This window comes from Mytilus californianus, unplaced genomic scaffold (genome assembly GCF_021869535.1).
Source record: "Mytilus californianus isolate M0D057914Y unplaced genomic scaffold, xbMytCali1.0.p SCAF_7, whole genome shotgun sequence".
In the NCBI taxonomy this organism is placed as follows: Eukaryota; Metazoa; Mollusca; class Bivalvia; order Mytilida; family Mytilidae; genus Mytilus; species Mytilus californianus.
The window spans coordinates 101,291,108-101,317,723 of NW_026262723.1; the positions used below are offsets into that span (position 1 = coordinate 101,291,108).

General features: G+C 33.5%; 1 protein-coding gene across 1 annotated transcript; it reads left to right on the forward strand.

Annotated features, from left to right (window-relative positions):
* The first annotated feature begins 4,732 nt into the window (after nt 1-4,732).
* Nucleotides 4,733-7,066, forward strand: LOC127709588 (histamine H2 receptor-like). The gene is made up of 3 exons (XM_052215190.1): nt 4,733-4,893; nt 5,170-5,280; nt 7,036-7,066. Exons 1-3 carry the CDS (start codon nt 4,733-4,735, stop codon nt 7,064-7,066), a joined length of 303 nt encoding a protein of 100 aa, XP_052071150.1.
* Nucleotides 7,067-26,616: the final 19,550 nt, after the last annotated feature.

Here is a 26,616-nt window from a genome sequence, read left to right on the forward strand (position 1 = left end):
AATCAGCATCCCGCAACATATTTTATGTGTCTTTCCCAAGTTATGAGTATATAGATAATCGGCTGTCGTTGGTTGCTGTCTGTCATAAATGTTCTCCTTTTATTGTTTTTTTTTCCTCATAAATCAGGCTGTTGATTTTTTCGTTTGCATTGTTTCACACTTCGTCATATCGTCTTTTAGCTGACTATACGGTATGGGTTTTGCTCATTATTGAAGGCCGAAGAGAGGCCTACAGTTGCTTAAATCTAGGTCTATCGGACTACGATGGATAGTTATCTTATGTGAAATCATACCACGTCTCCTTGTTTTAGATACGGGATTGCTAATTGACTGTGACTGTGAGATGAAAAACAGCAATAAAAGCGCTGTTCCTTTGCTTTTATGTGTTTTTGCTGTGTATGTACTGATTTTGTGTCATGGATCGATACCCCATATCCTTTGTTTTTCAATTATGTCAACAGAAAGGTTCCCATCGAAACGGGCAGGATTTGAATGATAAACTGGTTGTAAAGGTATAAATCATTGAAAGATACGCGATAGTTTCGTCTGTTCTTTTTAAGGGTCTTGCTTTTGATGATTTGAAAAACTTTCTGTTTTTGCTGCCAAACTTTTAAATAGATTCCTATTGCTCATGATCAGTTTTAAGTTTTCTATGTAGTGTTTTTGGACTTCGTCTTTTCGTCGTATTTCATTTTTTGCCATGGCGTTGTCAGTTTTTCATCGACTTATTTCTTTTGAATGTCCCCTTGGTACTTTCTGCCTCTTTCCTTTACCACTATATTTAAAGATACAATCAGGAATATGTGATTAAAACAGACCATTTATGAAAATTACTTTTTGTAAATAATTGTACCTCAACTCTAGGAGTTAGGACCATTTAAATTCACTTTGTCCGTCCTTCTCGTCCGTTTGTCATCTTTTTCGTCAAACTATTATCCGGCAGAAATTACCGAACCAAGCAGAGGTTAGTTGAAATGTGTGAGCAATTTTTCAATAACATTAACGGTACCAATGTTTCTGCACTAGATGCGCATTTTTCAATATGTTTTTCAATATTTTCGTAACACGTTTCTCAGGTACTACTAAAAAGATTGATGCCATGTTTGGTCAGCAGTTTGATTGTGAAAAGGTGTAATGTGTGAATACTTTTCGGAACTTTCAGACACAATAGTTTTTATTTTTTTCAATATGTTGAATGATATTAATATTTCGTCACATATTTCTTCAATACTACTAAACTGAATGACTCCATTTCTGGTCAGGAGCTTGACAATCATAAGTTGTAAAACCTTTCGGAATTTTGGGTCCTAAATGCTCTTCAACTTCGTACATTATTTGGCCTGTTTTGTACTTTTTTAATTCGAGCGCCACTGCTGAGTCTTTAATAGACGAAACGCGCATCTGGTGTACAAATTATTTAACCCTGGTATTTATGATGAGTTTACTGTACCGTGGTCGCGCTTTTCGGATCTGTTAGACAGCTACTTCCTGTTTCCGATACTCTGAAGGAAGAGTGATGTTTTGCTTGGCAAGACAACGCGTGTCATTTCTTGATCAAGCTACACAAGAAACATCCCTTTCAATATACGACATTTAAGGTTAATTAAAAAGAAATGACCAAGGGACATTGTTTTTCTTTTTCTTTTACGGTTTTCAAATGTTATAAGGTGGATTACGCCAAACGGGAAATATACATATATTAACTACATAGTCCGTACACACTTGTCACAGATGTGCATCAAGTAAAATTGAGGTAATACTATCTAATGGCGAGATAATAAAAACAATGTGCAAAATGACGCAAATGCAATACGTCCAAATGAATCAGCCTTAACATTTTTAAGGTTATTTAATATGACTCCGCCTAAAGCTGAAACAAGCGATTTCATCAAACAGGTGAACTCCATTAACTCTAACAATAATGAATTCAAATGAAAGATAAAAATGCAAATGTCTCGACCCCTAACTATATTTAAAAATCAGTTTTATATTCAAATAAAGGAAATTAGTTTTGGGCATTGCTTTATTGTTTTATCGGAAGTTATCAAGTATTTCTTGCAAATACGAACATTTTAAAGAACTTTGAATTCACAACAAATATATAAAAAACAACATATACTCCTACACCAACCATGGAAGAGGAGATTTTAGAAATCACAAATCCGATCTTCGATCTGTCCTTTTGGTATTAACATAAAAAAGGATAATGAAAATCTACTGGATACCTAACTTTAACAAATATCCTGATGAAAAACGATATATATCCGGGTCTTCTAGATCGACTAAACAATTTTTTGATTCTTACTTCAGTAAGAGATGGCCTTCCGAAATATAGTTAGATATGGACAAAAAGAAATTCTAAAGATTTACTTCAAAATCTTCAATTACAACCTGGGGCCTCGGTGGCCGAGTGGTCTAAGTAGTTACTACTGTAATCACAAGCCAGTCAACACTGCGGGTGCACTCGACTCCAATCTTAATTGACTAGGATTGTCAGTTTTCCTATCGAAGGTCGGTGGTTTTCTCCGGGCACTCCGGCTTCCTCCACCAATAAAAACTGGCCGCCACGAAATAGCCCAAAAGCGGTGCTTAAAAGTGGCGTTAAAACACAAAAAATCAAATCAATCACAACCTTTACAATTTTTCAATTATATAAAAACTTTTGATTTTTTTTAATCTTCACGGCTATTCCCATGCACAATATAAAAAGATCGACTACGTCGTGTCATTTAACGGCCGTATCATGCGCTAATGGTACAGCTGTTTGTTTATATATATAGTTGTACACAATTGGCTTTCAATTTTTTGGGTTATAAGCGTTCCTGATGAAGGCAAATGCAGAAAGTATTAATTTCAATTCTTATGGATTTATGAGATTTGAACATCGTTGAACTACTGTTACATCTTAATTCTGAAACTGTAAATTGTATCCTTATGTAGACGAATAGCGCGTCTGATGTACTTAATTCTGAAACTGTTAATTGACCCTTATGTAGATAAAAAGCGCGTCTGACGTACTTAATTCTGAAACTGTTAAATGTATCCTTATATAAACGAATAGCGCGTCTGACGTACTTAATTAAAAATTGTTAATTGTACCCTAATGTAGACGAATAGCGCGTCTGACGTACTTAATTAAAAACTGTTAATTGTGACCTTATGTGGAAGAATAGCGCGTCTGACGTACTAAATTCTGAAACTGTTAAATTGTATCCTTATGTAGAAGAATAGCGCGTCTGACGTACTTTTAAATTCTGAAACTGTTAATTGTACCCTTATGTAGACGAATAGCGCGTCTGACGTACTTAGTTATAAGCCTGATATCTTTGATGAGTTTTTACATCCACTGGGTCAATGCCACTGATAGGGTAATTTTCGGTACCAGTTTTTACATCCACGGGGTCGATGCCACAGCTAGGGTAGTTTTCGGTACCAGTTATTACATCCACTGGGTTGATGCTGATAGGGTAGTTTTCGGTACCAGTGTTTACATCCACTTGGTCGATGCCGCTGCTAGGGTAGTTTTCGGTACCAGTTTTTACATCCACTGTGTCGATGCAACTGCTCGGGTAGTTTTCGGTACCGAGGTAATCACCAGCCAAATAGGCATGAAATATGAGAGTGTGGATGGGATATACAGAATAGAAAATAATGGGTAAAAAAAATAAAGAATAGAGAAAAATGGGGTGCTGAAATATAAAGAATAACTGCAAAAATTAAAGAATTAGGTAAAAATATACTGATTACAGAAAAGAAAAATGTCCAGAATACAGTCATCAAGTAATTACAGAATAACCTTTATTTTTAAAGATAAAGCATAATGAGCGAAAAAAATAAAAGAATACAGAAATGAAGGACCCCTCATCCATACCCTCAAATATGATTGATGCTGTCATTTCCTATACAGACTGTTACTAAAACATTCAAATCATTCGAAACGCTTAAAGTTTTTCTATCCCATGGCATAGATGACCCTAAATAGATTTGGCGGCGCAATTCATTTATTAGAATTTTTTTTATAAGTCTTAATATCTTTGAGGAGTTTTTACTATTACATTTCTTTCTGACAAAAATCAAATAGCAAAATGTCCCCTAAATGTGTTATACTTTGTATAAAAGATACTAAGTAAGATAATTATACCACATTTACAAGATGATATGAAATACATTATTTTCAAAGATTTATATAACAGTCTATTTATAAAGCAAACTTTATTAAGAACATGTGTATTCCAAATCATGCAATCGAAACGCTCTGGTGCAATGTTCTGCATATAGATTGATTTACGTAGTTGGTGTTTTCTCGTTTTACCATATAAATTAATTTTGATATTGTTTTTTTGATTACAGATTCACCATCGGAGGGCTATTACAAATCTTTTACATATATGAACAACAGGTGGAATATATGTACATTATATATGATGCCCGTGGAACCTTATGCATATGTTGTATAGGTCATTTTCATTGACATTGTCCTGGTTTTGGTGACATACTTATTTTATTAGCAGCAATGAACAACACCACTGCAAATGAGGATTTCTCTGACAGTAATTACAAACATGCTGTATTCATACTTGACGCACTTCTAATGCTTCCGACCATATTTGGAAATAGTTTAATTCTTTACTGTGTTTTGACATATCCTAATCTAAAAAGAAAGATTTATGGCTTAATAGCAAATTTGGCTTTAGCGGATTTAATGATCGGATCAATTTTGTTTCCATATGAAATGACAGTCATCTTAATTCCAAGTTTAGATCGTCAAAAGTATTTGTGCATTTTTAAGCATTCGCTTTATACAACCTTAATCGGTGCGTCCGTTATGAATCTCTTTCTGATATCAATGGATAGATATATTTCAGTTTTACACCCTCTGAAATACCATACTTCGTTTACAACCGGAAGACTTAAGCGATACTGTGCCATTGGTTGGACGATATCAATTATTTTAGGAATTTTGCCGTTTTTCGGTTGGAACACATGGTCATTGGACAAACCTTGCATTTCAAAGTTTGTTTCACCTGAAGGTTATACAACCTTGATTCTTACTTTTTACGTACTCCTAATAATAATTGCGATTGCATTGTATATACTAGTTGCAAAAAAGGTGTTCAAGCTGTTACATTCAAAGGATTGTATCAAATCTAATGATGTTAATTATTTGAGGTCAACATCTAAGTTTACCAAAAATATTGTGAAGACCAAGATTATGATCGTGGTTCTTGGAGTGTTTGCATTATGTTGGAGCCCGTATTGTTTCTTGGTGATTTTACAAACGTATTTCATAACTCCTAATGATTACTTAGAAAGAGTTGAAAAATATTTATTACTTCTCGGCCAATCGAACTGTGGTCTTAATTGGATTATTTACGGAATAAAGAATAAAACAATGAGAAATGCGTTCAGACGAACGTTTTTCCATCGTCGTCCTGGAACATTGTCTGCGAACAGAAGTTGTGAATCTAGTACGTCCACCAATGCATTTTCAATTCAAGAATCTTCTAACATATAAGCTTTCAAACAAACAGCAAAATCAAAGTTAGTTTTTTTGCTGCCACATTAGATCCAGGTTGTGTGTTAATTTACGTTTTTTGATTGAGTTAAGCCTTCCAATTGATATTTTATAGTGTGTCTTTCTATGTTGTGATGTTATACTATTGTTTCAGAAAAAGGAGAAGGTTTGGTACCATTAAAACGTTTAATCCCGCTGCAAATGTTTGCTCCTGTCCTTAGTCAGGAATCTGATGTACAGTAGTTCATACGTGTTTCTCGTTTCTCGTTTTTATATAAATTAGACCGTTGGTTTTCTCGTTTGAATGGTTTTACACTAGTAATTTTGGGGCCCTTTATAACTTGCTGTTCGGTGTGAGCAAATGCTCGGTGTTGAAGGCCGTACCTTGACCTATAATGGTTTACTTTTATAAATTGTTACTTGGATGGAGAGTTGTCTCATTGGCATTCATACCACATCTTCCTATATCTATGTAAGACAATGTTAAACTGAATAACTGACATAGCATTTATATATATGCTAGTTTACTAGTCGGTAAATCTAAATATTTATTGTTTTTTTTTCTGTAGTATACATGCTTCAAGCATCTTATTCTGAAGCATACAACGATTATTGGCTGATTGATCGGAATATTGCCTTCCAAACAGTTACACATTTCTGTACATAATAGTTGGCTGTATATTATTAGTTACACAGTGTGCTAGTGACCTAATACGATATATATGGGGTCAGTAAATTCCATATGGGGTGAGAGCTAGCTAAGGTATTTACTGACCTCATATATATCGTATTAGGTCACTAGCACACTGTGTAATGAATTTATCTTACCAACTATCTTAACATGTGGCATTTAGACTAGTGGCCTATCAAAGTGATCAAGTCTTCAATATTAAGAACCTACTTCCATTGGTCTATACAAAAACAAATGCCAACAATAACAACTTGTTAGCGTTAAATGTGTTTTTTCTGCATTTTTTTTTCAATCGTTCATCATCAATTTCTTCGTCTGTTGAAACCTTTCAGATTTTTCCTCAACACCGTGTTGTTTTTACAAAGGGACGTAACACCACTACTAACTCCATATGAAATATACACGGTCTCCACGATGTTTCTTTTAACCAATCATATTCCTAGAAAAGTATAGGAGGTAAGATAGACATTATTACAAAGTAAATAGATATAAGATGCGGTATGAGTGCCAATGAGACAACTCTCCATCCAAGTCACTATTTGAAAAAGTAAACCATTATAGGTCAAAGTACGGCCTTCAACACGGAGCCTTGGCTCACACCGAACAGCAAGCTATAAATGGCCCCCAAAATGACTAGTGTAAAGCCATTCAAACAGGAAAACCAACGGTCTAATCTATATAAAAAACGAGAATCGAGAAACACTTATGAACCACATCAACAAGCGACAACCACTAAACAACAAGTTCCTACAGACCATTTTTTTTCGAAAATAAATTCGGCAATCTCTATTTTTCAAACTTAATGTACAATTATGTTAACTTCACTCAGGTTCAAGAATACAATTCAGAGAAATCATTAGCACATTAGTATCAGTATCTATCCTCCTTAGCTATCTAAAATAAAAGCATTTGTTGGGTCGGAAATCACATGTGTGTGTGTAAGTTTTTATGCTTTTTTTAAATTGTAAACATAAAATACCGAGAAATATTTAAGTAGCATTGTATGAATTTTTTCAACCATGATGTGAAGAAATAATTACTACCATTATTGTTATTCGTCGTTTCCTATTTTATGTATTAATGCGTACACCTATGCAAAAACATAATAATGAGCACGAGAAGCAGGCACCGCCCTAGCTTGTCGCTTTAACTGGCTGATTATATAATTTCACCATATAAGTTATAATTTGTAGAAAGAGTTTTTATATTTATTTTGTTGAAAAATTCATATTAAAGAAGGAAAAACAGCGTACCATTCTTACGTTTTTAAATATTGAATCCAATGAAAATTGTACATTTAAAATATGTCATTTATAGTTGTTGATTGCGAGAATTTATACATTTTACTTTCTTGTGTCATTAAACCAAAAACCACACTTCAATATATCATTTTAGAATCTGAGGTGAGAGCTTGATATATTGTGTATAGACACATGTCTATTGTTGAAGTCCTCATATTGATCTCTATATATCTTTGGTTGTTTGTGTCGTTGGATTGCTCTCTCATAATACTATGCATCTCAGATTACTTAGTATTCAGATATATGAATAAACAAGAAGTGCATGAACTTAGTTCAGTAAGTTCGAGATAAGAGTTGCCGAACAACAACCATAGAAATTAATTTTATAGTTATAAAAATGAAATTGAAAAAGTTGATGATGATGGATTTTTAACGTCCAGTGGCAAATTAAATACATATTCAGGACTATAACGTGGTAATGCTATAGGAATATGAACCATACTTTGTATAGATCGGTTTATTACTTCAATGCCTTCATCCTTTGATTTAACTAAGGTTTGAACTCCCTCAGGCAAAGTTGACCTTATATGGATTGGCTATTATTTGTATGTCCTTTTTGGTCATATAGCTCTTCAACAGTTTCGGTCCTCATAATCCTTGAATTTCAAATTATCAGCTTTGTGCGTTCCTAATGAAGGTAAATCATTAAAGGCGCTAGGACGCATGTAATTTATAACGTGTTGTTTTCACTTTTTACAACCGCTGCTAGTGGACTATTAGTCCTCGAGGGTATCATCAGTTTTGTGTAGTCAGCACATCGGTACTGACATGATTAACAATGTATAAAAAACATTTGTTTAATTGTCCGTTTATAAATTTATAAATTATATAAAGAAACTAATATTTCAACATCTTTTGTCTTTGAGCGTTCCTGATGAATGTAAACCCAGAAAAGCTCGTCGGACGCATGGATTTATTAAGTGTTGCTTTCATTATTTTTTATCTGCCGACAAAATACAGGCAAGTAATTGTGTCCAATTTAAATTACCCGTAGCCAAAACAAAGAGTATTATAACTTATGCATGTACGCTTAGTTCGGTGGAGGACATTTTAGCGCATTAATAGGACATTTTAGAGAAAAAAATCGCGCATTTTAGCGTCAAAGTATAACCCGTTTTAGTGCAATATTTTAAACTCATTTTAGCGAAAAGTGAAATTATCAATGCCCGTTTTAGCGACAGAAATTTATTCACAACAGAATAATAAATTTTAATAGTATGAAGACAGCACAATGTAAAGATATAGCTTGGTGACAACTATAAAATTTCTCATTACAATACCGGTAATTATAATAAAATTGAGAATGGAAATGGGGAATATGTCAAAGAGACAACAACCCGACCAAAGTGCAGAACATAGCCAAAGGCCACAATGGGTCTTCAACGCAGCGAGAAAATCCCGCACCCGGAGGCGAGCCTCAGCTGGCCCCTAATAATGTATGGAACGACTTTGCACCATCATTTGTTCGCTTTGAATTACATGCAACTTCTCCCCAAAGCGTAAGTGGAAACATAGACTCGTAATTCATATAGCATGAATTACAGTCCATTGTTATATTTTGATGCGTATTATACAACCAGTTTAGTTTTCGCTAAAATGGGCTATCGAAATTAAAGGTGAACGGATTAATCCGGCTCTAAAATGGGCTATAATGTCTGCGCTGAAATGTCCCCTAGTAGTTCAAAATTTTTCGCTAAATAAAATGTCATGAGCCCGCCTAGTCTTCTAATTAAAATTCAAGATAATATGGAGGGATAAATCGTACTTTGTAAAAAGTCACTCTGATTCAAACAAAAAATTCTCTGAAACTGACATTACCAAGATGCTTGATTTCTTGATTGACAACATATTTGTTACGTTTGGAGGACGTGTTTTTCAACAAACAATCGGCATTCCCATGGCAACTAGCTGTGCCCTCTTCTTGCCGACTTTTTCCTTAATCACATGAGGCTGACTTCATACAGGAACTTCTTAGGAAGAAAGAAAAGAAGTTAACAGTATCCTTTAATTTCATATTTCGCTATATAGATGGTGATCTCTCACAAAATAATTCACAATCTGGTGATTACGTTGAATGCATCTATCCCATCGAACTTGAGTTAAAGGATACAACAGATACAGTTCAGTCTGTATCATATATTGACTTCCATCTAAAAGTTGACAATGAGGGTCGGTTGAAAACAAAACTTTACGACAAACGAGATGATTTCAGATTCCCAATTGTGAACTTTCCATTTCTATGTAGCAACATTCCAGCAGTGCCTACATACGGAGTATAGATCTCCCACTTGATACGATATTCCAGAACTTGTGTTTCCTATCATTATTTCCTTGATAGAGGGTTGCTGCTCACAAGGAAGCTATTAAACCAAGAGTTCCAATTGGATAAGGTGGAATCATCCTTTCGTAAATTTTACGGACGCCATCACGAGTTGGTTGACCGTTATGAAATATCTGTTTCACAGATGACGACGGATATATTTCAATTGCCGTAACTACAATCAATCTCGTCCCCTTCCCCCGAATGTGACCTACCGAGTTAGACATATCACCGGGTTTGTACATACATGAGCATTCTTTTAATTTTATCTTTTTAAATTCTAAGTTTTAATAACATTTCCCTTATTATTCCATTCATTGCAATATATTTTTTTTTTTGAAAAGGGACATGTTTTAGGTGACAATAATTTTTACCTGTTAATTACCATTGTCCTATTAATGTTTTTTTCTCTAAAAAAAACACCCTTTCACTAAAACCACATATATTCAATTTACTTTTTATTCATGCAAGGAAAAGATATTCTGTAAAATGTTAGCTTTCGAGGAAGACACCGTCTAGATCGACCTGGATATGCATAGACTATTTTCCACTTGACGTTAGGCAAGCAACAACCGGCAATCAATCAATCAATCAATCAATCAATCAATCAATCACCAATCAAACGAGTGAGTAAGTGTATACGTCAGTGTTTAAAGTTAAATATAATACAATTAACATTGTCCAATAAAACTCGAAAATAAAACGTACATATACATGTGCATTTCATACAAAATTAAAGACAAATACTGATAAATCAAACAATTTTTGTTTTACTAAAGCGAGTTAGACCTTGACATATTGTATAGTACCCAACTGTTTATTGTTGAAGACTATATATTCGTCTCCAGATGTCTATTGGTTATTTTTATTGTTGAGTTGCTGTCTCATTGTCGTAGAGACCACATCTTCTTTTATTTATATTCATGTTTGACATGTTGACAACATTTACTTAGGAAATCTTTGTCCTAAATATAATATTGTCATCGATTACGTATCTCTGTGGTTTTAAATCTAGAACCATGACGACATAATATCAGTTTGAATGCTCCTCGTATATTTCTATTTTTTAGTCCATAAATAATCCAGTTAAATGCAGAACTAAGAAGAGCCAGTAGTCCACAATACATTTTTGCCTCTATTAGATCGTAGTTTATATTGGGAATGAGATCCTCTAAAATGATAATTATTCCATATGGAGTCCAACACAGTACAAAAAGACCTAAGATCAAGATTAGGATTTTAGTCTTTTCAGCTGATCTCGTAAGTCTCTTTGTGGAGAAATGTAGGATATCTTTATTATTTTCGCCTCGTTTTCTTTCATCTAGAATTCTAAAAGTCGTGATAACTACTTTTATAAATAAAATAGCTGACATAGTAACGGATACCAAGTAAATAATGATGCATATTTTGTTAAGTATAGTTGGTAAAATATCTGCCCGTCTCAGGGAACACTGTGTAGAAGTATTCCACCAAACTATAGGTAATGATGCCAAAACTGTAGATAAACACCATGAAGCAGTTATAGATCCTATCAGCCATTTGTTGGATAGCTGCATGTGCCATAAGGGATATACAATAGCTGCATATCGTTCTAACGAGAGAATAAATAAGTTGAAGATTGACGCTCCAACAAATTCCTGCATCAACAAAGCTCTAAATAAGCATGTTAATTTGTTGGTGTGCATTGGTTTATAGTTCCAAAATGTTATATCATATGGTATGAATATGAATCCAAGTAATAGATCAGATACGGCTAAATTGGCAATTAAAATATAACTTCTTGTATGAAAAATTTTGTATTTCAGAATACTATAAATAAGGACACAATTACCAAGAACTGTTGGCAAAATTATAATCCCTTCTGTAATGCACACCAAGTACACAAAACGCTCAATGACACTTACAATCTCGGCCATTACTGGTCCTTAATACAACAAATATCTGACAAGCTCTTTTGAGAGAAAAAAATCCTCCACAATCAAAGCGACCAATTATTTGATTTTCTCTTTTATGTTGTATATCTTCTTTATAATTCAGCACTCCATCAACATACTGATGATAACGTGCCGGAATAATTATAATTATTTAATATTGACCATATTTATTGTCACGGGCAAGTGAAGTCCATTAATTCTATTAAAAGCCTAACGGCAAATAATTGGTGATAAATCAAATGACAATATTTCACAGCTTACGCACCATGACAATTTTTGTGTTAATATATAGCATTTGAATATACATTAGTTTTGTAATCCCCTTTTTCCAATCTTACAAGTATGTGTGTGTATTTCATTTTTTATGGAATCAGTAACATATTCTTTACAGTGTGTGCTTGTGGTGTATCAAATTGTACGAAGGACTGACATGTTTTAGCATCCATTGCAGAGCAACCATACTATGTATGATGTCGTAAGGGAGTGATCATTTGATTTTTATGTGGGGAGAGGTGCAAAAAAAAAAAAAAAAAAAAAAAAAATTGAAAAAGGCAGGATCAAAAATTTTGAGCTAAAAATATAGGATGACCAATATACTAGTAATAATCACATCGATGCACCAATGTTACTGCTGCAATATTTTACTATACTGGAATATCCATTTATACATGACCATTGATGAAACACTAAATGTTCACTGAGAGGTGATACACAGTTGTTTGCCATCAAATTCTTACTTCAACGGTCGAAGAACATGCGTTCTTATATGATGAGCATACCAGTCCAGTAGGCATTATTCGTTTATTTCACACAATTAATGGTGAAACAAGTTATTTCTTTTCATTTAAAATAACACCGCCAAAAGATTTTACCTTTGGATTTGGATATTTCATATATTGTATACTGCTTTCAACATATAATCGTCAACAAAGTAAATGTCATAAGATATTTAATATTTAGTCTAACTTGCGTTTTTTCGAAAGATTTTATCAATGTAATACTGCCACCGCATTTTGATTTTCTGTTGATTTTATATCATGTATATGTGAACTATACAGTTGATCATATTACAAACTTATGCTGCTAACTTGTCTTAATTGACTTGATGATTGGTTTATAGAACATTCGGTTGAACGAATTTTCCATTTACATAATGTCTTTTTAAAAGCATGTCTGATGTTCTTATTTTTCAGTCCGTATATAATCCAATTGAGGGCTGAATTACAGAATGCCAGCAAACCACAATACTGCTCTGCCAATACAGTTTGTTGATTTTCACTTAGTATGAAAGTATTCAAAATAACTACAACGCAATAAGGTCCCCAGCATAGCACAAATACTCCTAAAACTAATATTAAAAGTTTGGTTTTTTCAATTGACGTTCTCAAGCTTCGAGTAGAATATCTTAAAATACTAATGTTTCCAGTTTTATTCATTTGATTGTTAAGAATAGCAAATGTTGTAACAACGACTTTGATAAAGAGGCAAAGGGATATAAAAATCGTCGTTACGTAAATTACAACTATTAAAGTTTTATAACTATTAGTTAAGCTATCGTGCCACTTATTTATACATTTTTTAGAATAATTCCAAGAATTCCAACCAAGAAATGGTAAAACCGAAATTACCGTCGAAAGAGTCCATGCAATTCCGATTGCTCCAATTATCAAGTTCTTTGATAGTTTCAGATGCCGCAAGGGATACGTAACCGCAACAAAGCGTTCTATCGAAATAATAAGCAAAATGAAAGTAGATGCTCCGATAAAATCCAACATTAGCGCATTTCTTAATAAGCATGTAATTTTATTCTCCCGGATTTCTTTAAAAGCTACAGATAACATATCATAAGGAAGGAATATTAACCCAAACAAAAGATCGGACACTGCCAAGTTAGCAATTAACATGTAACTCTTCGTATGAAATGTACTGTACCTTTTGACGCAATAAATTAGAAGAACATTTCCTAACACTGTTGGTAATATTATTATACACTCCGTTATAAACACTGTTGACCAATAAGTTTTGTCAAAACGTTCCCTGCCTGTGTTGTTCATAATTTCTAGTTGTGAATACCAAGGCATTACAATTCCTTATTGATATTTATTATATTTTCATAATTTTAATAATTTAAAACCACAGTGGAAACAGCTGCGAATGCATAATCCTTAGGCGGATTATATCATAAATTTAATTATATAAACATCACAAGCTATTTCTCGGGGTGATTTTGAATACACAAAGTTATAAAGAGAAAAGCTAATTATAGTTTATTATTTTAGCATAAGTAAGGCCGTTGGGTTTCTCTTTTGAATTATTTTACATTTTGTCACGCCAGGACATATAATAGTGTGCCATGACATATAATAGTGTGCCATGACATATAATAGTGTGCCAGGACATATAATAGTGTATAATACGGTATGGTATTTGGTAAATGTTGAGGGCCTTACGGTTACCGATAGTAGATAGCCCCCATGTCATCTGGTTTGTGTTGAATATTTGTTTCATTGGCAATCCTACCACATCTCCACATTTTTATATAACTGGCTTATAATGTGACCATATTTTTCATCAGCTGATGTTAAACGCGTTACGTAAACAGTGAATATAAAGTATGGTAGTAAGTTGTCATCCTGTTGCTATTCTTTTTATGAATTTCACTGAGGGAGAAAGCATATTGCCATATATGTGATTTCAATAAAAAAAACGGTGGTAAGCCAGCTACCTCATACATGTAGATTCTACACATACATGCGATGTAAGAAACAAAACAGTGTTTCATAGTCCAATCATTTTGAAAATGATGTTCTCAGTTTCGCAAAAAAGTTTTGACAACCATTCCTTTCATTTACAGTGTTATCAGTAACAAACTTAGAATAATAATCCTCCCCGCTCTCCTTTTTTCAAATTCTGTTGAAAGTTCTTTATCCGCTCTGTCAATGTTGAACACCTATAATAGTATCGTTTTCATAACAGTGTGGACGAGACCAAATTTTGACGCGCTCAAGTCTCCCATTGACTGGGTTAAATTAGGCGAACGTTCGTTTGTAACGCCCACTTATCACGTCGAATTTATTATAGACATTTAAACTGTGAGGTCACCAAAGGTTCGCAACTCCTAAATCAAATAATTCGAAAAACTAGTACAGGATTAACCTTTGTGTTTTGATTAATATTGAATACTTTAAAAACGTTCTTTCCTAGCGTTTTTGTTCTGTTTTGATAAACAATTTTTATGATATCGCACGTTCTTTAAACATAAAAATTAATTTAACTAACTTTACAAAGTTACAATGTATGTGTTGGCTATTATCTTTTCGGACGTCAAAGCGATTAACCCATTGCGGTTGTCTATTTTTTTCAATTTATCAATTAGTTGTTTTTTTCATCTTTTTTCTGAAACACAGTATTTTTTTTCCTTTCCTATTTTCTCTAGAATCAATTCATTAATAAAAAAACGGCCCAACTTACACACACACAATAATTTACGGCAGTTTATATATCCACTTCGTCCTCTTTAAGATCGCAATGAAAATGTGCATATAATATATGTATCATGCAGGAAATTAATTTTTGAAATGTGGTCAAAATTTGCTCGAAGTGGAAAAAAGCAACAGCTTAATATGGATTGAAATTGAAATAATTGTTATAATTTACACAACGTTACTTTTACCAATAAAAACATTCAAAAATTATTATTATTATTTTTTTTTTTTTTTTTTTTTCAAAGACCACATTGTGACTTCGAGATTGAGTACAACCATGGAAGCGCTTTTCCTTTTCTTTCTTTACTGTTAGTTTAGTTTAACTCAGTTATTTTGTGTCATGAATTGGTATTGATGTCATCTCGTATGTTTTTAAATATGAAGAAAAAGGTATCCGGTTGTATGTCAATGAGACACAACCGACAAAAAATTAAAAAACGGTCAACATTCATTCTTCAACAATAAAATGCGTGACAAGAAAATAAGTTTTGTAAGTAAAAGACCCAAAATTCGTGAGATACAAGAATGATATATCGACGAGTACTGCAATTTAGTCTATGACTAACTATCTTTGGTCAAAGAGACAAACATGATCACACACACGCGTAACAGTTTCCCCTTTACATAAAAGCATTATACAAACAGAAAAATCTTTTAAATAATTAGATAAACATATAGATATATACATAAATAGAAGCAATTGAGTTGTGTAGTACTGGAATATCCAAGGTAAACTAATCATGAGTTCTCTGTATGACTGAATGATCCAAACGATGATCCATGTGAAAATATCCAGTTAAAAATGATTTTTTTTTCATCGTCCGGAACTCTTTTCACAAACAAATCCTATGCATTGAATAAATGGTAGGTTACTCTTAAATGATCACAACGTGGGAGTATTTTTTCTCACAATGAAAATAAAATGTGTAAATGTATTTTTCGATTATTTAATGATATTTGCTCTGAACATTTATTATTCTCTAAAATGAAACTGTTGTGTGTGCTGATATAAAGAATATTTCAAACACATTCCTTAAAAGTTTTGTGAAAAGAGTTTCATTTTATGTATCGAAATGTGTAACAAGTGTTTATTTAAATCCCCACTGGAGGGCCTCTGAAAGACTGAGTGAGCCTTAAAATCATTGTTATCGATAGCCGATGACAAACAAGTTAAAGGTAAATGATTCAGTATTTTTAACAACAAAAGTACTACGGTTGTCCACACTGTTACGGGAATACCTCTAATAGTGTTAGAGTATGTCAAATTATTTTTTGAATGGTTAATGAGGGGCATCAAATATTATTTTTTTTAATTTAATATTTAACTCAACTTCTCCAGAACTCTCTCATAAAACACACACATTCAAAACTATTTTGAACAAACTTTAAGATTCATTCCATATCACCATAATGAGAAACATTAACATTTCTTTTTTTATATTTACTCGAACAGCTTGAGTTTCCTGACTTTTTGTCACATTATACTTATTTTCATATAGTTTTGATCGCTTAGCTATTCTCCAAACTGTAGGTTTTTTTCGCTGTGTCTCCCCATATTGTATGTTTTATTTTGCTGTCCCTCTCTATATTCTATGTTTTATTTTACTGTGTCTCCCCGTATTGTAGGTTTTATTTTGCTGTCTCTCCCCATATTGTATGTTTTATTTTACTGTATCTCCCCGTATTGTAGGTTTTATTTTGCTGTGTCTCCCCATATTGCAGATTTTATTTTGCTGTCAGTGTCATCTAGAAAGTTTAAGTTCCCTGTGTCACTATAGTGCAGGTTTTAGTCCGCAGTGTTACTATCTTGACAGTTTAAGTACTTGTGTCATCATATTGCAGATTTTAGTTCGCAGTGTTACTTACTATCTTGAAAGTTTAAGTTCCCTGTGCACCATAGTGCAGGTTTTTATTCGCAGTGTTACTATCTTGAAAGTTTTAGTTCGTTGCACGGTGAGTCATTGTATGGTAGGTTTAAATTTGATGTGTTTCATATTATATTGTATATTTAAGATGACTGTTTCATTATCTTGTTAGTAAGGCGATGAGCACATTTCCAAAAAAAAAAAAGGAGCCTGATAATGTAATAAAAAAACATCTATTCAACTGCCAATCATTTTTAAAAAATACCAAAGGCTACCTGTATCTCTAACGGTCAAAAATGACTCCCAGCGTCTGGTCAATTGCAACTCTTTCCGGAAGTTGCATCTGTGGTGTTTTTTGTTTTGTTTGTACAGTCGTAAAACAGTGTCACAATTTTATGTAACATTTTTTTCAATCTTACCGTCTGTCAAAGTATTTTACATTTCTTATATATATCACCAATAGTAAATTATCACAAAAAATAGTGGAACAACCAATACTTAAGAAGTTTTGATATATAAAAGTTTGATAGAACATACAAATAAACTTTTACAAGCATTTTTATAAAACTCATCACATAGCAGTATTACTACTCAATTTTCACCTCAATAAGTCATGTAACGTTCCCCTTTCCTATTTTCCCCAGTCATATGAAATGCAATGAATTTAATATGCATTTTCTTAAGTTTTATAAAAAAGAATATATATTTGTATCAATAGATGTGTCTATGTGTTTGAATAAGTATAGATGCTAAGGTTTAATAACTTTTGAGGTGCTTTTATTTTTGTTTTTCGAAAAGACTAATTTTAAACCACATTGGAACACATCCGAAAAATTCCGGAAAATTATTGTCAGTGCTTATTCCATTAAATAAGAACGAGTATAGTAGCTTAGATCGTGTTACTAAACCTTTACATGTCCAAGAAGAAAACATTTTCATGCATTTGAATTAGTGAAAAAAACCATGCGTGTAACGATGAATCAACTTTCGTTAGAACGCGCTCCATGGCATTACCATGACTGGTAAAAATGTCTATTCTGGAGACAAAATTCATACAACAAGCTAAGCAATCAAGGCATGTCGAGTCATTTGAGCGTGCCGATATTGTTTTAAATGACGCAAATTATCAGGCAGGCCATCCAGTGGTGAGTTTACTCTTCATAAATAACTTCAAGGACAAGCCGCTTCAACATTCAGCATGCAATGTTTTAAAACTACTTGATGAAATTAAAAATAATTTGCTTCTGATGCTTCAAAGTGATCGGGGCATGATGTTGCTTTTCAAATACTTATAGAAAGTCTACATGATGATCTGTTTGCGAAAGAAAGAAAAAACCATTTTCGTTGTCGTATAGTTTGCCAGTTACATATGTTTACAGATATTGCATTTTGCGAAAGAAATTGTGAAAAGCTATTTACGATCGTTCGAAATTTCAAATTACACATACATTTACAACAATAGGTCACCGTACGGCCTTCAACAATAAGCAAAACCCTTACCGTATAGTCAGCAATAAAGGGCCCGAATTGACAAATGTAAAACAATTCAAATGAGAAAAACAACGGCCTAATTAATGTACAAAATAATAAACGAACAACAAAAATGTAACAGCAACAAATGACAACCACTGAATAACAAGCTCCTGACTTGGGACTGCCACATACAGAATGTGGCGAGGTTAAACATGTCAGCGGGCGCCCAACCCTCTCCTTACATCGGACATTGTGTACTAGTATATAAAAAGAAGATATGGTTTGATTGCCAATGGAACAACTCTTCACAAGAGACCAAATGACACAGATATTTACAACTATAGGTTACCGCACGACCTTCTACAATGAGCAAATCCTATACCACATAGTCAGCTATTAAAGGCGTCAAAGGAATAATAAGGTTTATTTCAAATAGTGGTAGATCGAAATTGTTCTTCAAGTCATTGAATGTAGATCAATTAGAGATTGTAAGAAATTTCTTTGTGCACCTGAAAATAAACATGGGTTGATAAGATTTGTAGGTACATTGTAACTATGCACTATCACACTACAATGATTTTGATTTGCAAGAACATGACGAAATATTTCTACCGGGATCTTTTCAAAATCTATAGACTGTGAAGCAATTTTGTGTAGGAATTGTAAGTGACTGAGGAGGCAGATATAAGAATTATTCTGCCGCCTCTTTTTGCCAATGAACAGATATTGAAAAGTTATTCCAAGGGTTGCATCATATTAAAATCATGACAGTTATGTTTTATTTCTAATAAGGTCTTTTCCTCAGATGTCAAACATGTTGAATTTTGATTTTAGACTGGAGGCGTTTCTTCAACCAAAGCCACAAAACAGTTTTTACCTATTCACGACATATGCAACTTTTTAAAAGTATTGGACCCCTGATGTCAGGCACACCAACAGCAGCTCGCGCTCTTACAGGATGCGACACGTCTTCTCTAATCGAAATTGACAAAGGATGACAATTACAAGGGGTCGGAAAAAAACATGCATGTATCAAAATTTGTCATTCTTGCTGGTTCTTATATTGACACATATGTTGCAGTGAAAATCAATTCACCGCGGATCAAAATGACCCCAGAAGCAATGGTCAAACAGTATATGGTGATCTGAATGAGTTTTGTCGGCGCCATACAATGACATCCACTTTTTTCCCTAGTATTCCGTTACCTTTTCAAATTGATGTGCATATTGTTGTCTAGTGTTAGTGTATTATAATTAAACATAGACAGCAACTTTTGAAGCGTAATATCCCTGTGAATCTTTGTTTGTAGTTCACATATATGTAGGACTCAAATCTATGGTGGGTTCCAGATCTATGGCAGATTCCTAATCTATGGTAAATATGACGTCATGCCATCCCCAATCTATGGCAGATTTTTTAGAATCCTAATCTATGGCAACTTTTTAGTTTTCTTATCTATGGCGGATTTCTAGATTTCAAATCTATGACAAGCTCTAAATGTGGTACGGGACCTATAAATCAATAAAAGAAAATAATATTTAACGTTACAGCGCAAAACACAAGTATTACCATAGTTTCAATATTGAACAAAATTTACAGGTTCTAAGAAATATTTATTTTTGAACTATTGATCTTAGTTGAACTGATTAATATTATATAACCATGAAGTCTTAGGCCTTTACTCTCAAATTTTATAGTTTTTACGACATACCCTAAACATTTATTGTTCAACCCCTGCGTCAATTTTCTTTATATTTGATGCTTATTGTTCACCATTTTATAACACAATTTATAATTTATTATTGAAGAGAGTAATATTTATTAGTGGTATGGGTACAATATTATATTAAGTGCCCTATTCAAAACGTAGAACCATTATAAATAAAGTTTGGGTAGAGGAGCAAATTATAATGTGAAATTTATTTTCCACAAACTGCTGAGATCGATTTTGGTAAAATTTACATAACAGCCTAGTTCCAAGTCCTGTACTATATCTACCATGAATAACACTACTATGAGTAACACCACTTATTCAGAATTTGACAGGAAATATTTCTTCTCGTTATTTGCATATGAAGGTATAGTAATGATTCCTACCATTTTTGGGAACATACTTTTGATTTATTGCATCAAACGGTTCAAATCACTTCACAGACGTTCCTACATTTTGATTGCCAATCTATCTCTTTCGGATTTACTGTTCGGATTGTTATTTTTACCATACGACATGATTAGCTTTTTTCTGCCAGAGATACGAGAAAACAAAATAACGTGTTTAATACGTATGTTGTTGTTATACGGGATAGGAGGGTCATCAATTTTTAACTTGCTTGTTATGTCCTTGGAACGTTATGTTGCTCTTACATATCCAATTTGGCATTTGACGATGTCTAAGAAATGGTTGATGGCTTCAGTAATAGCGTCATGGGTGGTAGCCATGCTTTTGTCAGCGTTACCGCTTTTCGGCTGGAATTCCTGGGACGAAAAAGTCCAGTGCGTATCCAGATGGTATGATCCTATTCCAACCAATTTCCTAACATTTTTGTCTTCTATTAACGCTTTATCGCTCATCGTTTCTAGTATTCTATTTTTGAAAGTTGTCGTAACAACATACGCAGCACTAAACCAACGATTCGGTAAGGATGATAAATTGGGAACTCAGCCACATTCTTCAATTACATCAAAAACATCCATTGAAAAGACAAAATTGTACGTGCTTATACTAGGACTATTTGTAGTATTTTGGGGGCCTTACTGTATTGTTGTCGTTCTTAAACCTATTATGCCATCACAACGTAAACAAATGGACGAAGCTGAAAAGTACAGTAGTATAATGGCTTTATCTAATTCTGCATTTAACTGGATCATCTACGGACTGAAAAATACGCAGATAAGAAATGCATTCAAAGTTGCACTTTGTGGATTTAAAAATGGCAATGATACTGAATCGAAAGGTTCAGAGACCAACCAATATACCCAGGAAGAATCAGTGTCTAAAAGCAACACCGCCATTGAAATAAACTGTGTCGATGTTTTACCATATTGAGTGTGAATTATGTAAAAACGATCTTTAACGTAATTGTTAACTTTGTGTAATGAAGAAAGCACGTGACTAACTAATTACGATAACTGGTTTTCAACTTTACAAATTCACAATTGTAAATTTAACAATATTTTATAATGACTTTTTAAGATATTTACCATGATAACCAATATGTTAAAAATAGTTCTATATAATATTTAAAACATCGTATTTCTTCCTTATTGGCAGTTACCTGACCCAGACCATCCCCATCTCACCTAGTTTATGTTTCACTTTAAATATTCACGTCAAAAAGTGCATGATACGTATAACAAAGTTATTCGAATATTGAAATCTAAATACTATTCTTCAAAGGTTTGCGCAATATTTTCACAAATACATTAAAAATGTCATTTAGGTAATGAGTCAACTTCATTGTGCTTCAGTGAATTGCAATATATACATTGTTACGGCCAGAAATCACCTTTAAATTGTAGCCAACAAAAGACACAAATAAATAATAAAATTTAACAAGATTTATTATACGCAAGTTAACAAGAAATATTATACAAATTTAAATGTCAACTTAACTGTTAAAATGTATGTGCAATCCTTTTGTCTTTTCTTTATCCGGAATACATCTCTTCACTGTTGCGGGTATCCAAACAGAATAGTATGCCCAATATTCACAATATAGTATGATGTAGTTAACGTAAATAAAAGTGTCAAGCCAACATCTGAGAACATTAAGCTGTGGTCACACCTTACCGAATATCTCCAACGGACGCCGAACGGATGAAAAAAAAAGTTTTCCGTTGACAAAATTTGTATCCGTTGGGTGTCCGTTGGTATACTGATCAAACAAAACGAACGTGTAACGAATGCCTAACGGACACTCATAGGATATGCAACGTACAAGAAACTGAAACGTACCGGACAGAACGGACGTCGAACGTACATCCAATGGCCGAGTACCGCATAAAACGGACACCTAACGGAAGCGTACCGGATAAGACGGATGAACAAGATAAGCGGAAAATTAAAAGCGATAATAATAATACATATCTTTCAGGACTAAGTAATGATCTTACCCACCATCTCTTTTGTTTTCTCCTTCTTCTCCTTTCGACAACTAGTAGGTTTATATTTGCAACATTTAAGTTCAGTCGGACCTGAATAAGAGCTGCTTGATAGTGAAGACATGCTCTTACTCCAAGATCCATCATGAGTAATAGACGTTCATGACACTCAGGAAATCTTACATATCAATAATTGTCATTTCTGAGTGACGCGAAATTTTCAATTGGCATTTATCCGTTTTACATTCGGTATGTACCCGTTATCCTTCCGTTCATGTCTGTTTCCCGTCCGTTCATCATCCGTTTTATCCGTTATACGTCCGGTAGAAGTCCGTTGGTGAATTTGTCTACCGGACCTCTAACGGATGTATAACGGACAAGTAACGGATACAAAACGGAAACGAAACGGATGAGTACCATACAAAACGGACGCCTACCGGACGTTCAACGGACACTTCATTCGTTGGACGTCCGTTCAAAGTTTTGAACATGCTCAAAATTTTCCACCGGACAGAACTGACGTCGACGGATAAAACGGACGCTGCACTGACATGAAACGGATATGGACGGACGTCTAACGGATAAGAACGGACGTCTAACGGACATGAACGGATTGAAAAAAAGTTATCCGTTCGGCATCCGTTCGAGCTATCCGTTAAGGTGTGACCGAGGCTTAAGAATGTTAATGTCTAATCTCAAATTTCGGTATCTGTATATATAGTTGTCACGGAAACTTCTAGAACACTGTAGAAAGGAAACTCCTGGAAAACTGTAGAACGGAAACTTCTAGAACAATATAGACGTTTGAATTACGCATCTTTTATTACGATCATTCTGGAATCGTTATGTAAGTAAAATAGAAAGTTCTTATCATTCCGTCAGTATCTATGATTGTTCCAGTGATTACTAAACTGCACAGTTATAAATTATTTTGTAAACAACTATAAATATTATGTAAACATATTATACATGTTATAGATATAAGAAGATGTGGTATGAGTGCCAATGAGACAACTCTCCATCCAAGTCAAAATTTATAAAAGTAAACCATTATAGGTCACAGTACGGTCTTCAACACGGAGCTTGGCTCACACCGAACAGTAAGCTATAAAGGGCCCCAGAAATTACTAGTGTGAAACCATTCAAACGGGAAAACCAACGGTCTAATCTATATAAAAAAACGAGAAACGAGAAACACTTATGAACCACATCAACAAACGACAACTACTGAACATCAGATTCCTGACTTAGGACAGGTGCAATACATGCTATAAGGCCACACAAAACAAATTAGGCCAACTAAATAAACATGATAGTAACAATATCATAACAACATGCGTACATTGATTTGCAAACATCCACTTTATTTGAACTATTGTGGGTACTTATCTCACTGGCAATCATACCACATCTCCTTATTTATATATTGTAATGTTTTACATTGAAGTGAATTAAGAAAGGAAATGAATACAGTTGTGTTTACAGGAGAATATATTACTTAAATTTCAGTTTCAGATCACTTTCCTTTAATTTTTTAAACAAAAACTCAAGATTTGTCCAAATCTGACAGAATTACAGTTTTTAGCCATCTAAAACATTAAATATTATTGATAGTATGTATTCAGAACTAAAAAGTATATGTACGAGCTGTTCTAATCTTAATTGTTGAATATCCAATATCTCATTAAACTCCCCAACAACATAAATTGGAAAATCTTTCATTCATCTGAACTCAATGTATACTTGTTTTCATTTTTTCCCACAGTTTTCCACTTGTTCACCCTTACTTTCGATAGCCTGTTTCTCCTTTGCTTACGATAGTATACAATTTTGATCTTGATTTCTGTGTATAATATATGAAGTAGTATGTAATAATTTATTGTATGTAATTGTTTGTATATAAACTATGCGGCAATTGAATAAAATCTCATTGCAATCTTTATATTTTCATAAAATTATATGAATAGCAAAAGTTTTCATATTGCTTGACAAGCTAAAATACCAAATTTAGAAAAATGAATGTTTCTTGAAAAGTAATGTATCTAATACATTGGCAATGGCGATGCACTACTTTTTATAAGAAATTGTGTCCTTCAGTGATGCAGACATGTAGCTCTTAATATGTGTTTCAATGATGCAGAATTGAAGTTGTTAGGGTGTCCCTCACTGATGCAGAAGAGTAATTGTTAGTATGTCACTCACTGATGCACACATGTAGTTGGTAGTGCACCATTCATTGATGAAAAATTGAAGTTGTTTGTTGTCCTTCACTGATGCAAATAAGTAGTTTTAAGTGTGTTCTTTGTCACTGGTGCAGAATTGTATTTGTTAGTGTATGCTTCGCTGGTGTAATTATGTCCTTCACTGATGCAGAATTGTAGCAGTTAGTGTGTCCTTCACTAGAAACGTTTATTATTTTGTCTATATAAAATTGTGTACATTTTTACTTTGTTTTGATGTACAAGATCTAGTCTTCACGCACTTTTTATGACATTGATGTGCTAAATCTACGAAATTCAAACTTTGATATTTAAATGTTTATAGTGTAGGACCGTGCATGATTTCTATATCACCAGGTTAAGTACGTCTAGCTTGTATTTAGTTATTGCGAGTTTTGCTTTATTCTGTATTATTAGGTATTGCTCCTTGTACATTTATGATAAAGGTAAATTTGTGTATAATAGATTTCACAGGTTTCTTCTTTACATTTTTACATGTTCCTATTGTTGTTCCACGGATTGACATTAAACAGGAGAAAGGTTTGATATAACTAGTTTAAATCCTCTATAAGTTCACATGCCTATTCCATGTCTGGGTCCTCGTCAGTGGTTGTATATAGTTACATCGTAATATTTATGTCCTATAGCTGATTTAGTGTTCTTGGTAGATCTTTTCTCTGTTAAATTTGATTTATAAATTATTTAGACTCGGGCAGTGTAGACCTTGCTATATTGTATTGGCTTTTGACCTTGTATTAACCTCTTGATGTTTTTTTTTTATTGTTGTGTGTGTCATTGTGTTTCTTCTGTCTCATTGGCACATACCCTTAATCTCCTATTATTTACAAATTGCAACTCCCTTAGCCAAAGTTATTCTTAAACTCTCGACACGACCACAAGTGAATTTTCCTTAGGTGCCACCCGCAAATTAGCCACGTGGTTCCATGCGGGCATAATACAAATAATAGATTCACAATTGCAAATTTTTAGTTTATCAATTATTTAGGCGTATTTTCAGTTTATCAATTGTTTAGCGTATTAAAACCAAGTTTTCAACTTCTATGGTAAAGTTGTCGTTTTAATGACTTGGTTTTGATGATCTCTATCCGTTTATAATGTTGGCTTCTCAAAGTTTCTTATCTCATGCATATCATATGAAGATGATTTTAGAAACACCTGTAATTGTAAAACAAAAATTGTCGTATGAAATATTGTTCCCCAAGACAATATTTTATAATTTGTATCATGATATTTTGTCCCCATTTATGAAAAATATCCAGAGAAAGACAATGCCTCAAGACAAAATTTCACAATTAAATACTGTCGAGGAAAGTGTATAGTATTTGCTACTAGAACTTATATAATAAGTAAGGTTACCTTGAGTTATCCAAGTAAATATATATGGCAGATGGCAGATACAACTTGAGGTTTAGACGTCTGTCTTCTTCAAGTACTATAGTTATTCTGCGATGTCAAGAAGTACTCACCGCCGAAAGTTAACAGGAACACAATAGAGAAATGTCCGGGTTCGGTGATAATGAGATCCGGACAATTACAACATTCTTCCCCCTTCTCTCTGAAAAGATTATCAGTATAATGTTAATTTATATAAAGAGTAGCTAATGGTAGTGCTTAATTCTGGAGTCCTCTCTGTCTGGATATGTTATCTTTAAACTGTGAAAGATGTTACTGTCATTTAATCATGTCAGAA